The sequence below is a fragment of the Accipiter gentilis genome, chromosome 22, assembly GCF_929443795.1.
Source record: "Accipiter gentilis chromosome 22, bAccGen1.1, whole genome shotgun sequence".
Taxonomy (NCBI): Eukaryota; Metazoa; Chordata; class Aves; order Accipitriformes; family Accipitridae; genus Astur; species Astur gentilis.
In genome coordinates, this window is record NC_064901.1 from 18,769,600 (window position 1) to 18,790,625 (window position 21,026).

The 21,026-nt window shown below is 39.1% G+C and overlaps 1 protein-coding gene across 1 annotated transcript in view; it reads left to right on the top strand.

The window, feature by feature from the left end:
• LOC126049325 (cytosolic phospholipase A2 epsilon-like) overlaps nucleotides 1-21,026 on the top strand; it is a 34,219-nt gene that overhangs the window by 8,546 nt on the left and 4,647 nt on the right. The window contains exons 4-15 of the mRNA XM_049825502.1: nucleotides 1,815-1,951; nucleotides 3,522-3,653; nucleotides 4,291-4,331; nucleotides 10,912-10,954; nucleotides 11,560-11,623; nucleotides 12,761-12,903; nucleotides 13,057-13,146; nucleotides 13,870-13,907; nucleotides 15,564-15,699; nucleotides 17,679-17,815; nucleotides 19,018-19,240; nucleotides 20,167-20,281. Of these exons, the coding sequence (XP_049681459.1) occupies nucleotides 1,815-1,951; nucleotides 3,522-3,653; nucleotides 4,291-4,331; nucleotides 10,912-10,954; nucleotides 11,560-11,623; nucleotides 12,761-12,903; nucleotides 13,057-13,146; nucleotides 13,870-13,907; nucleotides 15,564-15,699; nucleotides 17,679-17,815; nucleotides 19,018-19,240; nucleotides 20,167-20,281 (1,299 nt within the window). The remainder of the gene's footprint in view (nucleotides 1-1,814; nucleotides 1,952-3,521; nucleotides 3,654-4,290; nucleotides 4,332-10,911; nucleotides 10,955-11,559; nucleotides 11,624-12,760; nucleotides 12,904-13,056; nucleotides 13,147-13,869; nucleotides 13,908-15,563; nucleotides 15,700-17,678; nucleotides 17,816-19,017; nucleotides 19,241-20,166; nucleotides 20,282-21,026) is intronic.

Sequence of the window (21,026 nt, forward strand, 5' to 3'; positions counted from 1 at the left end):
TGCTTGTTATAATTCTGAGTTAACATTTATTTCCTTCACTTTAGTTTTCCTTTTTTTCTGAGAAAACATTGGTGTTCCCCATGTCAATACTTGGTGGGGGGTTTTTTTCTTATTCTCTCATTAGTGAAGTGTTTGTGTTTGTGTTTACTGAAGTGAATCTTTCTTCTTGATCTTTGATTCTCATGATCCCATTTACTTCACCAGTGAAAAATAAATATGATTTAAAAGTATTTCTCCCTCCTGTTGTTCCAGAACAAGATAATTTTAATAGATTTGGGTATAGGCCTGGAAATCTAGGCTGTGTTTTTGACCCTGACACTGACTGCATTGTGGGATCTTGGGAAGTCATTCAAGTTTTTTCAATGTACTTATTTGTTTAATCCTTACATTGCCACTGTGAAGTAATTCGTCAGTGTGTCTCTAGCCCTTTGAAAATGGAAACTGTAGCATTAATCACCATTAACCATTTACATTTTCATCTGCCTACACTTGTGCCTCTGCTGAACATCTGATCTGTCATGCTCTTCTGATCAGGTTTGGCTAAGGTCGCTTTTTGGATATGCTTTCCTTCCCACAGTCATTATCAAGGTTTTGCTGATTGTGATAGCATGGTTAACTACATAATAAAAGCACAGCTTGGGAAAAATATGGCTGGTAGAAAAACCTAAATCTGTAGTTGTTATTGAAAGATAAAGAGGAAATACATGAAGAAAATTGTACTTAATATGGTATAACACCACTGTTACAGGTTTAAAGCATGATGCAGAGATTGACTATGAGTCGAATTATTTGACTTGTGAGTCTTCTGACTCACAAGGTTGCTGTAAGAACCAGATGGCTGCTCGAGCATTGCTAATGTGAAATAGGGAGAATATGTGTTGCATTATAGGTACTGTATCAAGCTTCTGCAAGTCTCACTCCCTGGCCGTTCTCCCTTCAAACATGGAAGGTCAGAATATGGAAGGAGCTGATGTCTTTGGTGGCACTCATGGCTTCCTTCCCAAGACATGAGTGACAGCAAGATTTTTCCAGTCTGCAGATAGAATAGTAAGAAGGAATAGAATCAGCAGTAATTTAACTGTGGTACTGAAACTAATTTTGTTTTCCAGAAGGATTGCTGAGAACAATGCAACTTCTAAAAATTTTGTCAAATATATGAATGAATATGAAATTAGCACATTCTGATTTGTGATAAGGAAATTAAACTTTTCATCTTTGATGGGAGAACACTTTTTGGCAAAAAAAAATCTGTTGTTCTTCATTTAAGCCAGCACTTTGATAAAGGCTTTCAGTTAGTTAAGGTACTAAATCCATGGAGGAAATGCTAGAAAACAAGTGTCTCTGCAGCCCAGATTGAAGGTTGTGAGGTGTATTGCCTGAGCAACAGAGGAACCATCCTAGAGCTGGTGTGAGTGCATGTGGCAGTGGGCATATACTGGTAGATATTCTCATGTTTTGGCAACATTACCCTGCCCCAGTCATTTGGATAGTCATGAATATAAAGCTCAATGTAGCATGGATAGGTGTGCATGCACTGCATGTGGAGTGCAGTGCTATTTCAAATATAAAGTAAAGTTTTAAAAGAAAAGTAAGTCTGACTAAAAGTAAAAAAGTGGGAATGAGCATGGCAAATGTGTGAGGAGGTTTCTGTTTTCCCGTGAGTGTTTAATTGTGTTATTTACTCCTTACCTCACCCTGTATATTTTAGGAAGAAAGCCCCTACTGTGTTACCTTTGTCTTATTAGGGTTAAATGTGCACAGTGCAGTAATTCTTTCTCTGGATACATTATCACTCTGCTCATCTTGTTATACAGTCACCCTTTCAGACTGTTATGTGACACTGTGGCTTCCTACTGCCTCAACCGAGAAGGTACGGACCAGGACCATCAGGAACAGCAAAAACCCTGTCTGGAATGAAGCTTTCTGCTATAAGATCGACCGCCGTGTCAAGGTAGTGAAAATACACAGTTTTCACCATTTGCTGTTTGCAGATAGGCAGTAGGTTATGCAGAGCTACATTAAACCAATAAGTATATAGCTAGTTTCTAAACCCTGGAGGTGCTAAAGATTCCTCAGAAAAAACTCTGTTGCTTACATCCTCCTTGGTATTGTTCTGTTCCAGCTATTTGCTACTTAAATATCTACTATATACTGAAGCAGTGAGAAGCAATTAAATGCCCTGCAGAATATGGCCCTATTATCCTATTTTCCTGATCTTGATACATGCAAGTGAAACCCAAGATAAAGATGACAGAAATAACAGTAAGATCAGTTAGTTCTAGGTATGGTGGACAGGAAATCCTTTAAAAGTTCTTTATGTATGTGTGCCTGTTTTATACACTTAGAGCCAAAAGCCATAAACTAAATGTAGAAACATTTAACATAGTTATTTATCACAAATTCATGAATGTTCTGCATGACCTGCTTGTCTTGTTTCATTTCCCCAGGCAGACAAGCCTGCTTCTTTGTGTATGTATGTCCTGGTTTAACCCCAGCTGGCAACTAAGCACCACAGCTGCTCACTCCCTCCTTCCCACCCAGTGGGATGGGGGAGAGAATGAGGAAAAAAAAAAAAAAAAAAGAAAAGTAAAACTTGTGGGTTGAGATAAGAACAGTTTAATAGAACAGAAAGGAAGAAACTAATAATGATAATAATAACACTAATAAAATGATGATGATGATAATAATAATAATAAAAGGATTGGAATATACAAGTGATGGACATTGCAATTGCTCACCACCCGCTGACCGATGCCCAGTTAGCTCCCAAGCAGTGATCCCCCCACGCCAACTCCCGCCAGTTTATAGGGTGAGAGGAAATGGCATCAAGTTGTGCCAGGGGAGGTTTAGATTGGGTATTAGAAAAAAATTCTATACTGAAAGGTTTGTCAGGCATTGGAACAAGCTGCCCAGGGAAGTGGTGGAGCCACCATCCCTGGAGGTGTTCAAAAAACCGTGTAGACGTGGCACTTCAGGACATGGTTTAGTGGGCATGTGGTATTGGGTTGACAGTTGGACTTGATGATCTTAGAGGTCTTTTCCAACCTTAATGATTCTATATATATTCTATATACTGGGCACGATGTCACATGGTATGGATTACGCCTTCGGCCAGTCTGAGTCAGCTGCCCTGGCTGTGTCCCCACCCAATTTCTTGTGCCCCTCCAGCTTTCTTGCTGGCTGGGCATGAGAAGCTGAAAAATCCTTGACTTAGTCTAAACACTACTTAGCAACAACTGAAAGCAACAGTGTGTTATCAACATTCTTCTCATACTGAACCCAAAACATAGCACTGTACCAGCTACTAGAAAGAAAATTAACTCCGTCCCAGCCGAAACCAGGACAATCAGTAATGTGAAGTCTAATACTCCCAAATCTCTTTCCCTTCTCTGTTTCTCTTTCTCCTTCTTCTCCTAAAACTGGAGGGGGGATGGAGGAAAACCTAGTCTTGAGATTTTCCCACCTTATGGAGCTCCTAGTTATAGAAATAACTCCATGATATTCTTAACATCTTTTTGCAGAATGTGCTGGAGCTAAAGGTGTGTGATGAAGACACGATCACCAGGGATGACGAACTCTGCACAGTTCTCTTTGACATAGATAAACTCACTGTAGGACGTACTGTGCGAGTAAAGTTTCAGCTGAATCCACAGGTGAGCAACGGAATTGGGGAGAACAAAAGCAAATTCTTTCCTTCCACCTAACTATATCCTTTTACAGTGTTTCATTATAGGAAAAATCTACTTAAACTTTATTTTGCTGTTATTATAAGAAAGACTTAAAATCCCTGTATGAGTGCTCCATGCTAGTTTTTGTTAAGAACAAATCTCTGTGCTAAAAATCTATGATGGAACTAGGTAGGTAGAACTAACTACCCGGTGCCTTAATTCTGAATTTTTCTGGCATGTTTGTTAGCTTTTGGTAAAAGATCTGAATTTTCAGCCACTTTAAACTGTGATATTATTAAAGCAGCTGATTCTTTTTGTGTTGGGAATCAAAATCTGGAAAATGGCTGTTTTAGCAGTATAGCAGCAGTTCCTACATCTGCATGCTTATATTGCATTTAGATTTCAAAAAACTAGTTTTAGCAACTGCTTTTTCAGTATCTTAAAATTCAGTACCTTCAGTTGGCACCACGGGGCAGAGGGGTGTTCATATTCTTATGTTCTGGGAATTTTCCTAAGTGCTATTCTAAATATATATTTTACAAATTATATGTAACTTGTATGATGAAAGCTATGAAGAAAGATAAGTAATATACCTTTCTTTCTTTTTTTCCCCTCTCTTCAGTCCCGTGAGGAGCTGGAGGTGGAGTTCACATTGCAGAACACGTGAGTAGAGTCCTAAATTCTAAATAAACTGTTGTATTCAATATAAAAATAGTCTGGAAAGCTGGTTCATATGTGACAGTGCTTCTTAAACCTATAGTCTCTGAAAGCAGTATCTAGATGTTTTAATTCAAGTCTAGTAAATCGGAATTTCAGAATACATATTTTTAGATTTTAAAAATCCAAAATTGTAATTTTTGCCCTGTTTGACTGCTGCCTCTGGGGCACCAACTTCCTTCTGTTCTCTTTTTGTCATTGAATCAATACACAAGGAAGCATGAGAACAATTATGATATTCAGGAAGTTTTGACCCTTAGAAGAAGGAGTGCCAAGCCTAAATGTCTTGTGTCCCCCCTTCGTGGGGAATCTGGCTTTTCAAATCCACAGCATTATAAAATGCTCTCTTGTAAGTTGGTCTGTTTAGCTCATCTGGCTACACATGAGGAGCTGTGGTAGGCTTGAGTATCAGCTCCAGAGGGGAGAGGAACTAAATATTCTCCATAAAGTAAGGAGCAAAGATCACTGTGGGAGGCTGAGGACTAAGGAACCAGGAAAACTGGAGGAGCAACACTAGCTTCACTTGGTAGGCTTGAAAGCTGTTGGTGGAATTTGACTGTTTAGGCGACATGTTTTCTTCCGGCAGTTCATGCCATGGAGAAATCTGGGAGTCTGTTGCTCTAACTGGAGAGGGAGTGTGATGCAGGATCATGGGTATTCTAGTCTGTCTCCATAATATGCTTTATGACTCTAAGGAAGTTACTTGAAAGGATTTCTGTTACCAATTTGATCCATGTTATTGGACTGAAAGTGTTGTTAAAACAACCTTAGAGAAGGGATGGTATCGCTGGGACCTTCTCAAGACATTCAGGTCACTTCAGGAGGCCTAGCAGGATAATATGTTGGTGGAGGCTTTTAATAACACGTTTATTCCTGGCAGAAAGGGAAATTGGGACTTGCTGGAGAAAGGGCAGTAGCACAGTGTTATGAGTGGAGAAGGAAAGATCTCTCAGTGTTCACAAGCAAAAAAGTCATCAGAGATAAAGCAGTCCCGGAATCTCCTATGACAACTCATGGAGACTCACCAGGGTGGATTGTTCGTTGTTTACTGTGCACCAAAACTGGCAGAAAGCCCAGCAACAGCAAGACAAATGGTGCTTATCACAGCTTAGGAGTGTCACGACATCAGTAACGGCAATGGGGAAGGAAGCTCCAGTAGACGTCCCAAATGTTGTGTCTAGGGTCTTCCTTTGCAAGTTAGAGGATGGCTTATGGAGTTGGCACATAGAATCATATTCTTGATAATCCTATCTTTTTGATGAAGGAGGTCCAGATAGGTTGTCTGACTTGGGTGTTGTGCACGAGGGGTTTGCATATGGGGGCAGAGGCTGGAATTCATCTCGGAGCATGTGCGCACCAGCTCTGTGTCAAACTCTTCTCTTGTACTAATTGCCTTTTCCTGGAGACATGTTCAATAGATAAAGTCAGAAATTTAGCAGTTTCTGCAGGTGCTGTCTGAGTAGGAATCCTACTGGTTGGAAGATGATGGTTGGGACTGTACAAATAAAAAGGACCCTTGGCAGTCCCAAGGAAGAGGTTTTAAAAAGAATCACAGTCATGGCTCAGTTGCTACAGCAAGAACACCTCTGATCCACTTTTTTTCATTCATAGTGTGGTAGCTGAGTGACCAATGTAATAGTTGTACCTTGAAGAACTCCGCATGCAAAGGGAAGAAATTGCTGCATCATAAGTCAGGGAGAGTCCCTATGAGGTCCCAACAAGACTGAGAAAAGGGAAGATGCTTCTCTGGGAAAATGGGCTTCTTGTCGGAAGGTGGATAAACATTTCCCCTACTATCCCTCATTTGCATTTCTTGCATATGCGTGGTGGTCACTGTTCTGTCCATCAGTTGAGCCTGGAATAAAGGTGTAAGCACACCTGAATTGATTAAATATCGTGACCTTGGTAGGATATTGAGAGGGGTTTTTTTCCCCTCAATGTAGAAAAGTATGATGTCAGGAGTAATTAATGAAAGGGTTTGTGCACTAAAATTGGAGACAATAGATCACGTTACCTGTGATAAACTGAAGAGCCATGAAAAGGTCTGAAAGACTGAACTGAAGTAGCTAAGATGGGTCACCAGAAAGCTATGGACCAAACTGACCTCTCCTGTGTGGAACAAGCTCAGCAGGTTTTGGCAAGGGTTTTTGGCTTTGCTGAATGTGAGAAGTGTTTTCAGAGGGGGAGAGCCAACCATAGTGCTAAGAAGTACAGCTAAGCATGTGGGACAGTTTCTACAAATCTGGTATTGTGATGGGAACAATGAGAACATACTTTTTTGAGGTAAATATGGCAGTTTATCTCTGAAATTAATGATTATTCCCACCAGCACATTTGTCTGACACTATTAATCTGAAGTACTTTTTCATTCCTTCTCCATCTTCATTCCAGACTTTACCAATTGCAAAATTTACTATATTAGCTTGTTTTTTCTTTCCAGCATTTCAGATGAAAAATATCACACATGAAGGGTAACCCCAGGCCAAGAAAATTGCCTGGGTTGCACCTACGATAGTGGCTTTGTCACTCCTATTTTTGTTTGCCTATTGACCTCACTGCAAAAATTGTGTTTTGTGTTACTTTCACCAAAGAACATTGTAAAAATTCTCTCATGTGCTGGTGAGCTGGATGAAATTGGTTCCTCTTATCTTTTATTTAAAATGGAAGAAAACCTTCATTTTGGTAGCTTGGTTTCCACAACTGCAAGATTAATACCCTCTCTAGTTTTGCCTCACTCTTACGCCACTCCTGCAGTACCTGAAAATGCTCACCTCTCTGCTGCCACTACCCGTGGCAGACACAGAGCCAGACGTTTGATCCTAACGACACAGAGAGGAAGGCATGCTCCTTCCTCCAAGTGCCTTTTCACCAGCAACTGAGCCAAGGGATTGCAAACGTCCGCCCAATATTTTATGGGCCCATAACACGAGCCCAGCTGGCATGAGAGCTGCTGCCCTCGAGCAGCAGTGACAGACAAGGTAAGGTCGTTGTAAACAGGTTGCTGATTTGTGCACTTTAGTGCTTTTTGTGTTATTTTCTGGTGATTATCAGTGGTGATGTGTGCTTTCTCCCCTGTGTTTCCACGGGTAGGGTCCAGCATGAGCATGAGCCTGTACGAGTTGCTACAGGGACGGGGTCCCGCTGGACTAGGTGGCTTCGCTCGCTCAACATCCCCCTCCCCTCCGACTTCTACTGAAGCCCACACCTGATACTGAGGGGCCACAAGGAGACTTCTGATGAACTAAAAGGTACTTTGTGTTTCCAAGGAGAGGTCTGAGGGCCCCAGGGTATTTGCTGGGTCTGCTGATCTTTTTTGGCCTCTTCCTATCTTTCAGATGTCCCAGGTTGAGGAGGTGCATCTCAAACAACTCTTAGAAGAATGAAGGACCACTCTTACACAACCTTTCATCTCAGCTCCCCCTCTCTTTTCTTTTTTTTTTCAAATGTGAAAGACAATGTTTAAAACAAAGCCCACTTAACACAAATAAATGTAAATAGGTGTTCAAAAAGTTGTATAAAAGTTAAATATTAATTACTGAAATATGGCAAAAGCATGATTTTTAGAAAATAAAAGCCTTTTTTTTCTTTCTGTAGTTCTGCTGTGTTATTTTGAGAAATTTCCCCCATATGTGTGGGGACCAGCAGATCTTGCTAGCCATTCAGTTTGGGCACTGCTGAGGAAACTCTCAGAGTAGGCTGAGTCTCCATCCACTGGGGGCCAAGTCTACTGTTTGTATTTGTGTTCATGGCAGGAAGTCACAGGGCCCCAGGGAGCACTGAAAGCAAAAGTTTTAAGTTGAGAAAGATGACAACCAAAGAATCTCTGAGGTGAATACAGTTTATTTTATTGAAATAGTACCATCCCCCATGCTTCTCTTGGGTTGTCAGAAAGATCAGAAAAGTAGCCTGCACCATGTGGAAGCTACTAAAAGAAGGGAAACCTGGATCTGACATGAAAGATTTAAAATTTTGTAGATAGGTATCAAAAAAATCCAGATTCTCTGGTGAAAAGGAGCACAGTAGTCTGCCACCTTCTCCTTTTTATATCATGCCTGACTTACAATGATATGGGCAATGCTATATGGGAAGTTACAGTCACACAGATTCTCATATTACAGTTCACATTTAGAGCAGTTTGATGGGTACCAGGTGTTGGGAAGTGATCCCCAAGCTCATGGAGTCCACTGCAGTCTTAGGTACCCCTTCAATAGACATTTAGTGGAGAAGGATGCCCACGGTCTCAGTTCCTGGCTTCCCCTGCCACAGCCCATAATATGCTCCCAATTCTCATAGTAAAACTGAGCTCTGCATTAAAAAAGGCCACAAATCACAAACTGTGATGGAGGACAGGAGTGTTAGTATGTGTAATGAGGGCTGTCTAATAGCAGGCTGGTTGTTAGGGAAATTACCAGCTGGTCCTGAGAAGTAGACATTATTCAGTGCTCCAAAGATAGGCAAAATATTCAAAGTTCCCTGCCAACCTGAACAGTAAGAGCTCTTCTGCACCCAGCTCAGCTGTGTTTCTAGCCACAGCTGATCTCCAAACTTCAGAGAAAGGTGAGTGTCTTTGCTTTCCCTAAAACAAGTGTAAGGATCACCAGGTTAAAAAAAAAATCAAAAAATTAAAAACATTTCTCGTGCTGTGACCAACAGAAGCCTTGAAATTTGGGATATAAAAGTTGGAAGTGCAGTGTGGAGAGTAACCAACAAGGGACAGCAGCTGGGCTTCCTTACAGCAGTGACCACAGAGGTGACACCCCAAGAGGGACATCTCAGTTGTCAGTGCTTGATGCCTGTGTTGTCCCGATTCTTCCCAGGAGCCTTCCAAGCCATCCTGTCCAACAGTGCAGGTTCTTCCACCCTGCTTGAAGGTCATGTCTTGGACCTCCTAAGCATCAGCCTAACTTAATACTTTGCTGATACCAATACCTCAATAATACTACACTCTACTGGATATTTACTTCCATAGAGAGACATCTTTTCCTGTCTTTCCACCTTCATTTCACTAGGCTATGCAGGCTGAGATCTTTTAATATCCACCATGCTGTTTCTCTGCTTTCCTTAATTTTTTTAACGAAGTATTTGAGGATGGTGACACCATATGTCATGTAATGTTACAACTATTTGACTACAAAATAGTAATTAAGTGCAAAAGTTTGTGTCTGCAACAAAACTTGAGTGGTACTTAAAACCATTCCCCTGCACGCAGTCAGAAACACTGAGTATTTTTTGCCCATTCCTGACCAATGTTCCTTGAACTCTTTTAAAATACACTTTCAAAAAAAGGTCCTACAAAATTCTTAAGTAATTTTTTTTTTTTTCTCTAGTGTATAACTGGGGTGTTTTTTGGTTGGTGGTGTTTGGTTTTTTGGTGTTTTTTTTTGTTTGTTTTTTTTTTTTTTTTTTTTACTGTTTTGCACTATATTTAGCCAATTGATATTTTTCTCTTTAAGGAAAATACTGAGTTGGAAATGAAACTTTAAACTGTTGATGAGCTTTGAAATTCTGGGAGAATTCTTTGTCATGGGAAATTTTACAAAGCTATTTTCATGTGTGTTTATACTGAAATCTAATAGGTGTGATAAACCTTGTCTTAAAATGGATAACAACAATGTAATTCATCTGATTTTAAATGAAGCATATCGCCTGGTTTCAGCTGAGATGAAACATGTATCTCAACTATGTAACTACGTGAGACTACAGAGTGTATAATCCATAGCTTGTAAAATCTGAATAAACAGTTCATACTGTCTGCAGCAGGTTGAGGAGTCAATCGTTATAATTTTATGTATGTATGTGTGTTCCCTTTGGACTAATCTGTGTTACTGAGATACTGTATGAATTTACATCTGCAATTTAATAAAATGATAAATTATAAGATATCCATAATGAGACATGGCCTGATTTTTCTGAGGGAAAAATATTTAAGAATATAAAAATTGACATCTGAAGTATATCTACCCACTTCTGCCCTGAGATGGGTAAGTGGAAACACATCTACACATATAGTGATATATTGAAATCTCATGTGCATTTTGTAAATCACTTTAGAGAGGTAAGTACAATTTCTTCTGCTGTTATGGTAATTTTTGGATAATTGTGGAATACTAGACAAGTGTATTAGTTTTTCAAGTACAAAACCTTGGTTCTAACTGTGTAATGATCAAAACAATCAAAATGGACATAACAGCCTCCAGCTTTCCTCAAACTCAGTATCTGACATATCAGAATTCATACCAAAGCAAGTATGAAAAACCACAGGAATAGAAGCCCAGCTTCATGTACTGTCATGGGTGGATGGAAAAACTTGTAACTCAGCTCGTTGTCTAGGACCACACTTGATAAAAGCTTTGAGGTATTTTTGAGTGAGAATGTTAAAGTCAGAAATGTCAAAGTTAATGGGGGAAAAATAAGTAATGTGTTAAGTCATATTTATCTGAGTATACTTAAATACTATCTGAGTATACTTAAATATTTATCTGAGTTGTCCCACTCATGACATTGTATTTTCCATTTTATTTTTCAGTCTGGACTATCCTGATGGCATTATTACTAATGGAGTTCTAGTGGTAATGTATATTTCTTACAATCTTTCCTGTGTCTGCATAACAAGAGTTTGTATTTTTAACACTGGAAACTTTGAGCTGTGTCCCAAAGCCAGTGCTATCATCCACACTGTCCTACTGAGAAAAAGGATCTGCTGTTGTCACTAAGGATCACTGTTTTCCCATCGCTCCAGTGCAGAGCCACCTCTGCAAAGCCATGCTGTGAAGCTGCTGTCAGCATGCATGTGCCACCTCCTTTCTTCTATAAACCTGGATTTCCTACCCATTATTGCCACATTATGCTCAGAACTATCAGGGGTTAATGAAGAAAGTGATGAAATACTCATAAGAAGAGTCCCATATCTCAATACAGCTATTATTTTGAATAGGTCTTACCATCTTTACTTAATTGTCTCTCCAATTTCAAGCAGTTCATAAGTTGCTTCTCTTTATTTTCAAACTTAGAAAAAATACCACTCACTATTGTACTCATGTTATCTGAAGACATAGTAATAGATAATAATTATGTTGCTCATTGATCAACTAGAGGGTTTGGCTGAGAACAGTATGAAGCAATGGCAATGACATTGACAGTTTTTTCAATCGTCATTTATCGTCTCTTGCTACAGGCACGTGAGGTTTCCTGTTTGGAGGTTAGAGTGGATACGGGGAAGATGAAGCAGCAATCCACAAGTGAGGTTATTGCTTCATTAACCTATTGTTTTTGTGTTGTGATACAGTCATTATAACAGATGTTGAAAAATTAATAATCTGTTGTGCATGTTACTCTAGGTGTGTTTCATAATACCTGGTTTTGCCATGCCCTACCTTGCAGAAAGATTGTATCTGTCAAAATTCAAGTTAGTCAAGTATTTAGTTCCAAGGCAAATCTTAAATTGGTTCTGAAAGAGGGTGTTTTTTTTTTTTGGTTGCTTGAGCAAAAATAATAAACTTAAGCTCTTAAGTTTAAATGTAAAATTTTATCAATGGGGTCTGCACAAAACGCAAAACACCACCAAATCAGGACTTTGCCTGTAAAATGTAACAGGACTCTTCACTAGTCTTTAAGTTCATTCAAATAAACAGTAGCTTGTGTAAAGCTACTTATGGGGCATATTGTAAAAAAAATTGTGGCTGTTTTGAGATAATTCATGAATGGAAAATTGACCTTTATGAAGAAAATTGTAGCAATGGCTGAGTTACATTGTAAGAAGTTTCAGACTGAAATGTAATGTGGGGAGGAGAGGTTTGTGACCTAAAATTATATGTATCTTGCCCCTGATCTTGCAAGAGAACAGCATACAATCTCTCTGTAAACGTAAAGGCTTTTCTGTACAAGGAACACAGCCTTTGGGTTGACAGGTTGTTTCAGTTTTGGTGACACAAGGGCACATGTCAAGTAGTCTGCTTGATTTTTGGGGTTGAATCATTTGAGTATTGTAGCAGACCCAACATACAATAAAATGTATACAATGAACCAGAACAGACTGACATCAAATAAATGACTCTCTTATTCAATATGAATAATCCAAAAAGCCTTTAAACTGATACTTCTTTAAATCTAAATCTTGGTTTATTTATTTATGGAAATCACATACCAAATAGCACACTACAGTATTTAAAAAATATGTGATTTCTGTATATTAATAATTTATACAAACCCACTGAGATGTTTTATATCAGTTTTCAATCTGTTTTAGCCACCCAAAGTCTACTTAATCATTGTGGTGTAAGGAAAATTGGACAAAAAGCATGGAAGTGGATTTCATTAGTTATGTGTGTTTGCTCAGAATAGTTAAAATTCTCTTTGTTTTCTGTCTCCATGTTTAGACCAGGAGCTTACATTTACAGTGAAAGGATCCCATGAAGGAAGCCAGAAGGTTTTGCTGGACTCTGACCCTAGCCTTAGGATCATCATATTTCACTGCGTCATAAATGACCAGACAAGACTGGATATCACATTACCAGAAGAGGTATGTTCCCCTTCTGGATGTTATCATTAACCTTAATGAAATTAGAAAAAGAAATTAATGTAACCAGTGAACTGAACTAGCCCTCTTAGTAGAAGTTCTGGAGATGACAAACCTTTCATGTGTGCATCCCTACCACTTTTTACATTATTTCAGCTGGCAGAGAAAAACGAAACGGAGAGATCTGGGGTCCTTTCTTTCCCTTTGAATTCACTCCCTTTGCAGAAGGAAATAATAGTAGAAGAGGTGAGTGCTGTGAACCTTTTGAAATAAATATTTTCAAAATGTATTTAATGCTGTCCTGCTAGAAATAAAGTTACCAAGTAAACAAAATCACTGTGTAAAATTGTACAGCTATTTATTGAAAACATTAAAAAAAATTAAGACTGTCATATTCACTTTTAAGGAAGCTGGTGTTAACAATAATTATAATAATATGAAAATCATTGCAAACCTGCATCCCAAAATTAGAATTAAGTGGTTTCAAGGAACAAAAATGACTGTCATATGCACATACATTCAAAAATTTCTTTTTGGGTATTGTGGTAATTGCAGAGTGGCTAGGAATTAAAAAAACCCCACCATCCAGAACACAAGCTTAATTCAGATCTTAACATGTCTAAATATTGATATTAAGAGTGTTTTGTATGTAATTTTTTTTCTTTTTTCTAAAATAAGGTTACTTGTCTCATTCTTGTTGCTCCTTCTAACTGTGCACAATGTGAGCTGGTGTAATGTGCAAGCTTGTGGCACACTAGCTGCCCCAAACAGATTGGCTTGTTAGATAAGAGAGAATTTGATTCTAGAGCAGGGAGTGAGACTTTGGTTAATTGTACCAAAATAACATCCTTAGCTACATGAATTACTATTTGAGAACCTCCTCTCTTACTGAGTGAGCATTGCCTGAGCTTGAAGGAAAGAAATGTTTTAAAATTTGGTGGTAACTAGCTTCATTTTCTGGACTTCTAGGATCATTCCTTTCACTTGTGCTTGACAGCGAGAAAATGGTAAGATAGCCTCTTTTTGTCCTATCATCCAGGATTACTGTAAACTAGTTATCTAGGTTTTTTTCTATGATAGGTGGAGAGATGAACACATGCCGCGTGAGTGCTTTGTCCTGTACTCACGTGGTGCCTGAGGTAAGTGCATGTCTGCTGCAGTTACAAGATCATGCAGTTCCATATGAGTTTATGAGCCTTGGTAGGTTTCTTCAGAGTAACTTAGCCTATTTTATGATTACTATTCTCAGACATGAGTAAAACTGCAGTACTTGCATATTAATTTTGCTGCACATTTATGCCAGTAGTCAGATCTGCATGATGACTGAAATAAACTCCCTCTTTAACTTTGCAAAGTCACCAAAACATAGGGCAGCCTGGCTTCTTCCCCTTCTGCTTCACTGAGCAGAATGGGAGCTGAAACCTGACCAGCTGCACCTCTGTCAACCCACTCGCAGGGACAGAATTGCCCCGGTGATAGCTAAAATTGAAGACAGTGAGGTTTTATGGTACAGCTGAAAACTTCTTATGGTTCACAGCATCCTTAATATTGGGTGATATACAGAAGGGAAGCAAGGTGGATTTTCAGAGCATGGGAGCACTTTGTGTAAATGAAATTCAGAGCATGGGAAGAAGAACTACCTACTCAACCTCAGCCCATAGCAAAATGTATTGAAATGTAAATCTAACATAGAGATTTATAGAGAGAGCAAGAGAAATGTTAATCTAGCACTAAAAAAGCTGTTTGTTTCCATAAGGTCAATCAGTTGACGTTATTCTGTTTTAAAAATTACACTGTGATATACCAGATTTGCTGGAGAAGAGAAGTTACTAACATTAACCCTTGAAACATTCGTGTTTGTGAAATATTGGTGAAAGTAATGTTCAGGATAGAGTTTACAGCCACCAGAGTGCGATGTGACCCAGAAGATTTGGTCAATATTGAGTGCTCTTCTCAGTAAGAAGTGTGTTTGTCGTGTTGTAGGCACAAAATATTAGCTGCCCTTTGATTGGTTTTGTACCTTTTTTTCTGCAAATTTTTTGGCTTGTGCTTCACTTTTCTCAAGGGAGAAAATTCAATATGGCTCCCCACATGGAAAAAAATGATGGATATTCTTATGTATTTGCAGGATGAAGCTTGCAAATGCTTATCTAGAAATCTGTTCAGCACACAGGTGAAAGGCTGGATTTCACAGGACAGAGGCTGAGTAGGGGATGATGCTTGCTCTGCAGTTCAAGCTCCATCACACAGCTCATTAGGACCTTCGCTTTGAATACTGTTAGTGAGCTGCCAAAACCTGAGAACAGGTGATGGTGGCATCACTTGAGTTTTCCAGGATGTCATGGTGATAAAAAGGAATGGGTACAGAAAAAATTACTCCTGAAATTACCCCTTTTGGTGATCTTTCCCTTACTTGTGTGTCTTGTCTTTGTGCCTGTGTTCACAAGAAATCTAAAGTACCTTGGAAACTCCTCTTCGTTGTCACTACTATTCCCTGCTGGCAATAGAAATGCTCCTTTTTCTTCTGTTCCTTGACCAGTATTCAGACTTGGAAATAGCCTGTTTTACAGATGATTTGTAGAGTTTACCGACTACCTGCCCTATAGGTCTTGAAATCAGCTATAAATGACATGTGCATTGATTTGTCCCATTGTCTATTCCAGCTCAGGAGAACTGGATGTGCGCTTGGGGTTTAGCCTGTGCACGGAAGAGCAGGACTTCCTGCAGAAAAGGAAGAAATATGTTGCAGCTGCTCTGAAAAAGATTCTTCATTTGGAGGAGGATCTGAAAGAGCATGAGGCAAGCCATTGCAGTCCCTGGTAGCAACTCCTCTCCAGGGATCAGGGCCTGGCTCACAAACTGAAACCACAAATGAAAAACCAGTTTGTTTAATCCTGCTATTCTGGGGCAGGCCTGGCCACCTAGGGCAAGAGATGAGCAAGAGAAGCAGTAGCTAGTTCATGCAGCAGAGCGGGGAAAGCGGGATAATGCCCTTACAGCCCCCAAAACTTCTCAACAGCTCCTCAATTCAACCCATTCCTGTTTATTCTTGATATTGCTCATGGGTCTGAGGAGGAAAATTTATAGCAGGCAGACATGGAACAGCTGGGAGATGCTGCCTGGGAAATAGTGTGCCTTAGCTAGGTAACAGAGGCAAGGTGGTGGTCGTAGCATTTGTAAAGGATTTTGAGGGCAGAAAGCAAAATTTTCACACAGATATATGAATAAAAATACTTTGGGTGGTTTCTGCAGCAGAAAAGGTGTATTGTTGGGAAAACTGACTACTAGAATAAAACCATCAAGCTGGAAGAGTGAATCCTACAGCATCGTTGAGTTGTATAGATTAAGTAGCTGACTGAAGTGTAGCTTTATCGCTGTAGCTGGCTGCTCCTGCCTCCACAATTCAGTCATAAGTTTTGTAACTGCTTATGCCTAACTGGGTTGTTGAAAATCAGAAAAGTACAAACATACCAACAACAAGAATCCTCTTTGGCTTACAACTGAAGGAAATAGTGCTGTGGACAGGTTACAGAGTTAAAAAAAGTCATATTTTGGATTTCAAGAGCAGAGAATAATATAGGAAATAAAGTTTTCAAGAAAGCTGGGAAGAATATTTTTACATAGCTGTCTAAGAGTTTCCTGACACAGGGAAAAATGGTTCAGGTGGTATAACCAAAATGGTAAGACCAAAGCTGTTTTTTGAAAAGGTGTAATTATTCTGGCTCTGTCATTCATGTGTTTAACTTCAAAATCGTGGAAAAAATCCCCTCTGCTTTGTTAACTGACTTACATTTGAACTGAAAAAATAAATAAATCATTAGAATTTTAATTTATAATGAAAAAGGTTAGAAAATGTAAAAACCAAAATATAACTTTTTTGAAATTATTCTAATTTTAGTTAGATGATCAGATTTTTCCTCATTATTATTTTATAAAGTTTCCTAGATTTTAAGTTCTTATTGAGTTTAGGGTAGGAAGAACAGCTCTTCTGGGTTTTTGCATGTTTTTTTCGGGGGGAGGTGTGAGGGGTTTTTTTATTTCATAGAATGGGAGAAATATTTTCTTCAAACTGTCTTCATTGACTTTAGAACAGCAAATCGCTTGATGAAATTAGAAGCTAGTACTTGAAAGGTATAAATAGACATTTTCCATAGGGCATGTAAGCATCCACACAACGCAAGATGCTAACGGAAGCAAAGGGTGTACTAGATCAGGAAAAGATTAAGAGAAGAATAGTCTGTCTCTTGAATTACACTTGGACCTTGGAGGGGGGGAAGCCCTATCGATGATTGTGCTTCAGGACATATAGTAATTAGTGGCCTGAGGCCAGAAGGCTCTGGCTATTGTGCGGTCTGGCTGATTACAGGGTGCTGTGCGTTCTTCTGAGGCACCGGTCATTGTTAGAGGCAGAATCACAGATCCCGAATCTGCTCTGGCATGGTAAATCCTGTCTTTTCTATGACGACTTCTAATAATACACGTTCAGAAGAATTCCAGGGTGATGAGGTTGATTCCAATTATATATTAAGTAAACAGCCTTCCCCCCCCCCCCCCCGCCCCCCGCCAATCTGAGTGGGTAGGACATAAGCCTTCCTTCTCCCATCAGTCAGGTGGCGGCAATAGCAGCCTTTTGCAACAATCACATCCTTTTTGTGCAAAATAATGTCGCTGCTTGTGTCGGTGCCTGTAACCTGTTACCTGATTTCTGCAGTAAGGAGGAGTGCTTGCCTCTAATCCGTGCATGGCTTTCTTTCCTTCTGCCTTGCTGTGTTGAACAGGTGCCGGTGGTGGCCATCACAACAACTGGGGGAGGGACGAGATCACTGACAGCGATGTATGGCAGCCTGCTCGGTCTCCAGAAACTCAATCTGTTAGACTGCGTTTCCTACATCGGTGGCTTATCGGGTACCACATGGTGAGAATGACCCAGACAGGGTTTATGTTTGTACTTTCTGCTCAATCGTGTTGACTATTTGTACAGCACCATCAGCTTATATGGCACTTAGTAAAGCAAAAGTATTTCCATTTTCCCCACAATCTCCTCTGTGTCCACCTAGAGCAAAGAAACAAAACATACTGAGTAAGAGATCAACTGTCACATTCATCAGCTGCTTTTGTCACCACATGGACACAGTCTATGCCTGATATTTTCATGTAAATGCTCTATTCCCTTTTCATATTTTATCAATTATACTTCAGACTGAACGCAACGAATTTGTCTTTAGACTGGAAATTGAAGAAAGATGGGAAGAAGAATTTATGCCTGCCATTTGCTGGTTATTCTCACTTCCATTTTGGATTTAGAGTGCATCTCCCTCTGGTAAAAGATGTATTTGGGGCTAGTGGAATTAATATTGTCGCATACAGTCCAACAAATGACACCAAGTTACTGACCTCGGAGAGACTGCAGCTATGGTTGCTCATTATAAAGTGCTCTCTTCTCCCAGTGGGCATACAACAGATGATGTCATACTTAAAATAACTTAAGTATTTAATCAAGTGGGTTCTAGGTAGCTCCACTCCTCTACAGGTGGTTGGAAGTGGAGAAGTTTTTTGCACTGAATTGTGTGTCAGTCCATTATATAAGCCCAAACATTAATGGCAGGTTTGTCTAAGTATTTGCCAAAATTTGAACTTTTCCGTATGTATGTGGAGATCTGAATGTACCTGTCTGTGTTATAATTTCAAGGAGACGATTAAGAATGGCTGTACCAGGACATGCCCAAGACCCAAGAACCGCCCAGTTCTCTTGCTGGCAGGAGGCATTCGCAGATACTTGGGAGCAAATGTAGGACGAGAGCAAACTAGTAGTGACTGCTCCATAGAATACTCCCCACCTTCCAAGAAACTGAGTTTCTGAGGACTGGTGGAATCTTTGTATTTAATAGCCTTGAATTTCTCAGATCGTTTTTGAGCCCACATAAACTTCTATCATCAAACCCAGGAAAGCTTGGAGGTTTTGTTTGATCTTGAAATTAGAGTATTTTAGGTGTGTTTAATTTTTAGTTGTGAGCCCCATAAAAATTAAGAAACAAGCAAACAGGTTGCACAAAAGTTCTCTGAAGCCAAACCGCAGCATTACTCCTCTTTCATTATTTTCTTCTAATGTTTCTTCAGGACAATGGCAAACTTATATGAGGATGCTAATTGGTCACAAAAATATCTGGAGGACGCAATCAAGGAAGCTCGCAAGCAAGTAACCAAATCCAAGATCTGCTGTTTTTCTTTGGATTGTCTGAAGTACTATTATAATGACCTGATGGAGAGAATTAAAGAAGGACGTAACACTTCTTTCATAGACCTTTGGGGGCTTGTCATTGAATCCATGCTACATGATAAGGTATTACTCCTTTTTTTTCCAGAAACCTGATGAACTTCCATAGCTATAAAGGAGAAGAAAATAAATCCTGGGATGCCATTCAGTACTACTAATGCAAATAATTAGTTTAGTGGTTGATTAAATTCTGTATATTCAGATCCATTATTAAAACACTACTCTTTCTTTAAAGTGAGGTTGACCTTGAACTGAAGGAGTCATGGCATTGCAAAGGTGTTCTTTCTTCTTAAAGAAAGTAAAAACCTGAGAAAGAACTATTTTGAAATGTGAACTAATCACTTTTGACATTTGATATTCTGACAAGAAGAAGCACTTAAAAATTTCAAATAATTTACTTCACCAGCATAAATGAAGATATGCATTTATAAAGTAACTTAGCTATATACTGCATAAGGAGATGATGCAAATAGCAGGAAAGACCATTCTTTAAATATGTTATTAACTTTTAAGAAAGAGTGTTAGAAATTTTGGTACTTTAAAAAGAGTATAACTTAAGTAGTTTTCTTCTGGTTTATGTTTATACAAGGAAGTTTTAAACTCTCACGTGCAATAGAATATGTTCTTGCCTATGAATATACTTGCAAAATATCTTAAAATATGATCAATTCTGTTTGCTGAGATCCAGCCAAGGAAAGTACCTTACCTTTCACTTAGCTACATATTTCTTCCCAGGAATGTTTTTTTTTTTCCTTGCTGAATCTACCATTAACCTCTCTGCATATCTCAAATCTGAGAACCCACATAGGGTGTAGGTTCTTCTTATGGGATACTTGCCAAGTTTGGAATATCCCATGGCAGATATTTCTGAACAATCCAGTGAGCTGAGAATGGGAAGGAGAACCTGGAGAAAGCTGATAATTCACATTATATTATTTGAAGTGCAAGTTGGTTTTCACCTCATTCCATTAACCGTTTTTAATCAAAACCAGAAAGACGAGCATAGACTCTCAGACCAACGGCAGGCAGTGGATAACGGTCAGAACCCGTTGCCCATCTATGTGGCCATCAACCTCAAGTCCAACTATAGTGCTCAGGCATTCAGAGGTAATGGTTATGATTTAGATTTCTTAACACCTTTATAGTTTAAGTAATCTGAACTAAAACTAAATGCATGTAATCAGCTTTAATAATACAATAGTTCTTCCATTCTAATTGGAAAAAAACCCCCTTTTAAAATTTCGGATAATAGTGACTAACACTTAAAAATAAAAAATCCAAACATGTTTAGTCTTTAGAATTTGAGTTCTCTACATTGCCAGGAGTGAGAATATAGTTATACCACTGAAGATGCCTAACTCAAAATTTATCCTGGTCACAAAAACCTTGTAATGAAACTAATTGTTATGATGGTTCCACATGGTCTTATTTTGAACAATTAAAGGGAAAACTTTGAAATTCTGGGTACAGTGGCAGGAAAATCACTGCTTCCTCTACTATTAATTTCCACAGTATTTGTTTAATGTGTGCAGCTGAGTACATAACACCAAGTGAATGCTAAGCTTTCTGTCACTGGTGCCCTACAGGGAACAAGTTATACACGAGCAATGCATCCTTTTGGGTAAGATTAACTGCAGGGAATGCTTATGGTTTTATTCAGACCAGGGCTTCTCTACTGGAGATTGCTGTATCACAGCCTGGGACTGCCCTCCCTTGATGTGAAAGGACCTTATGGCATTAGTACTGCAGGCAATATAGATACAGCTGTAGCTGGTGAATGGCATATTACGAACTAGCCAGTGTCTTTCTTATGATTTTTTCCTGCTCTCTAGTAGTCTTCTGTTTAGCAATA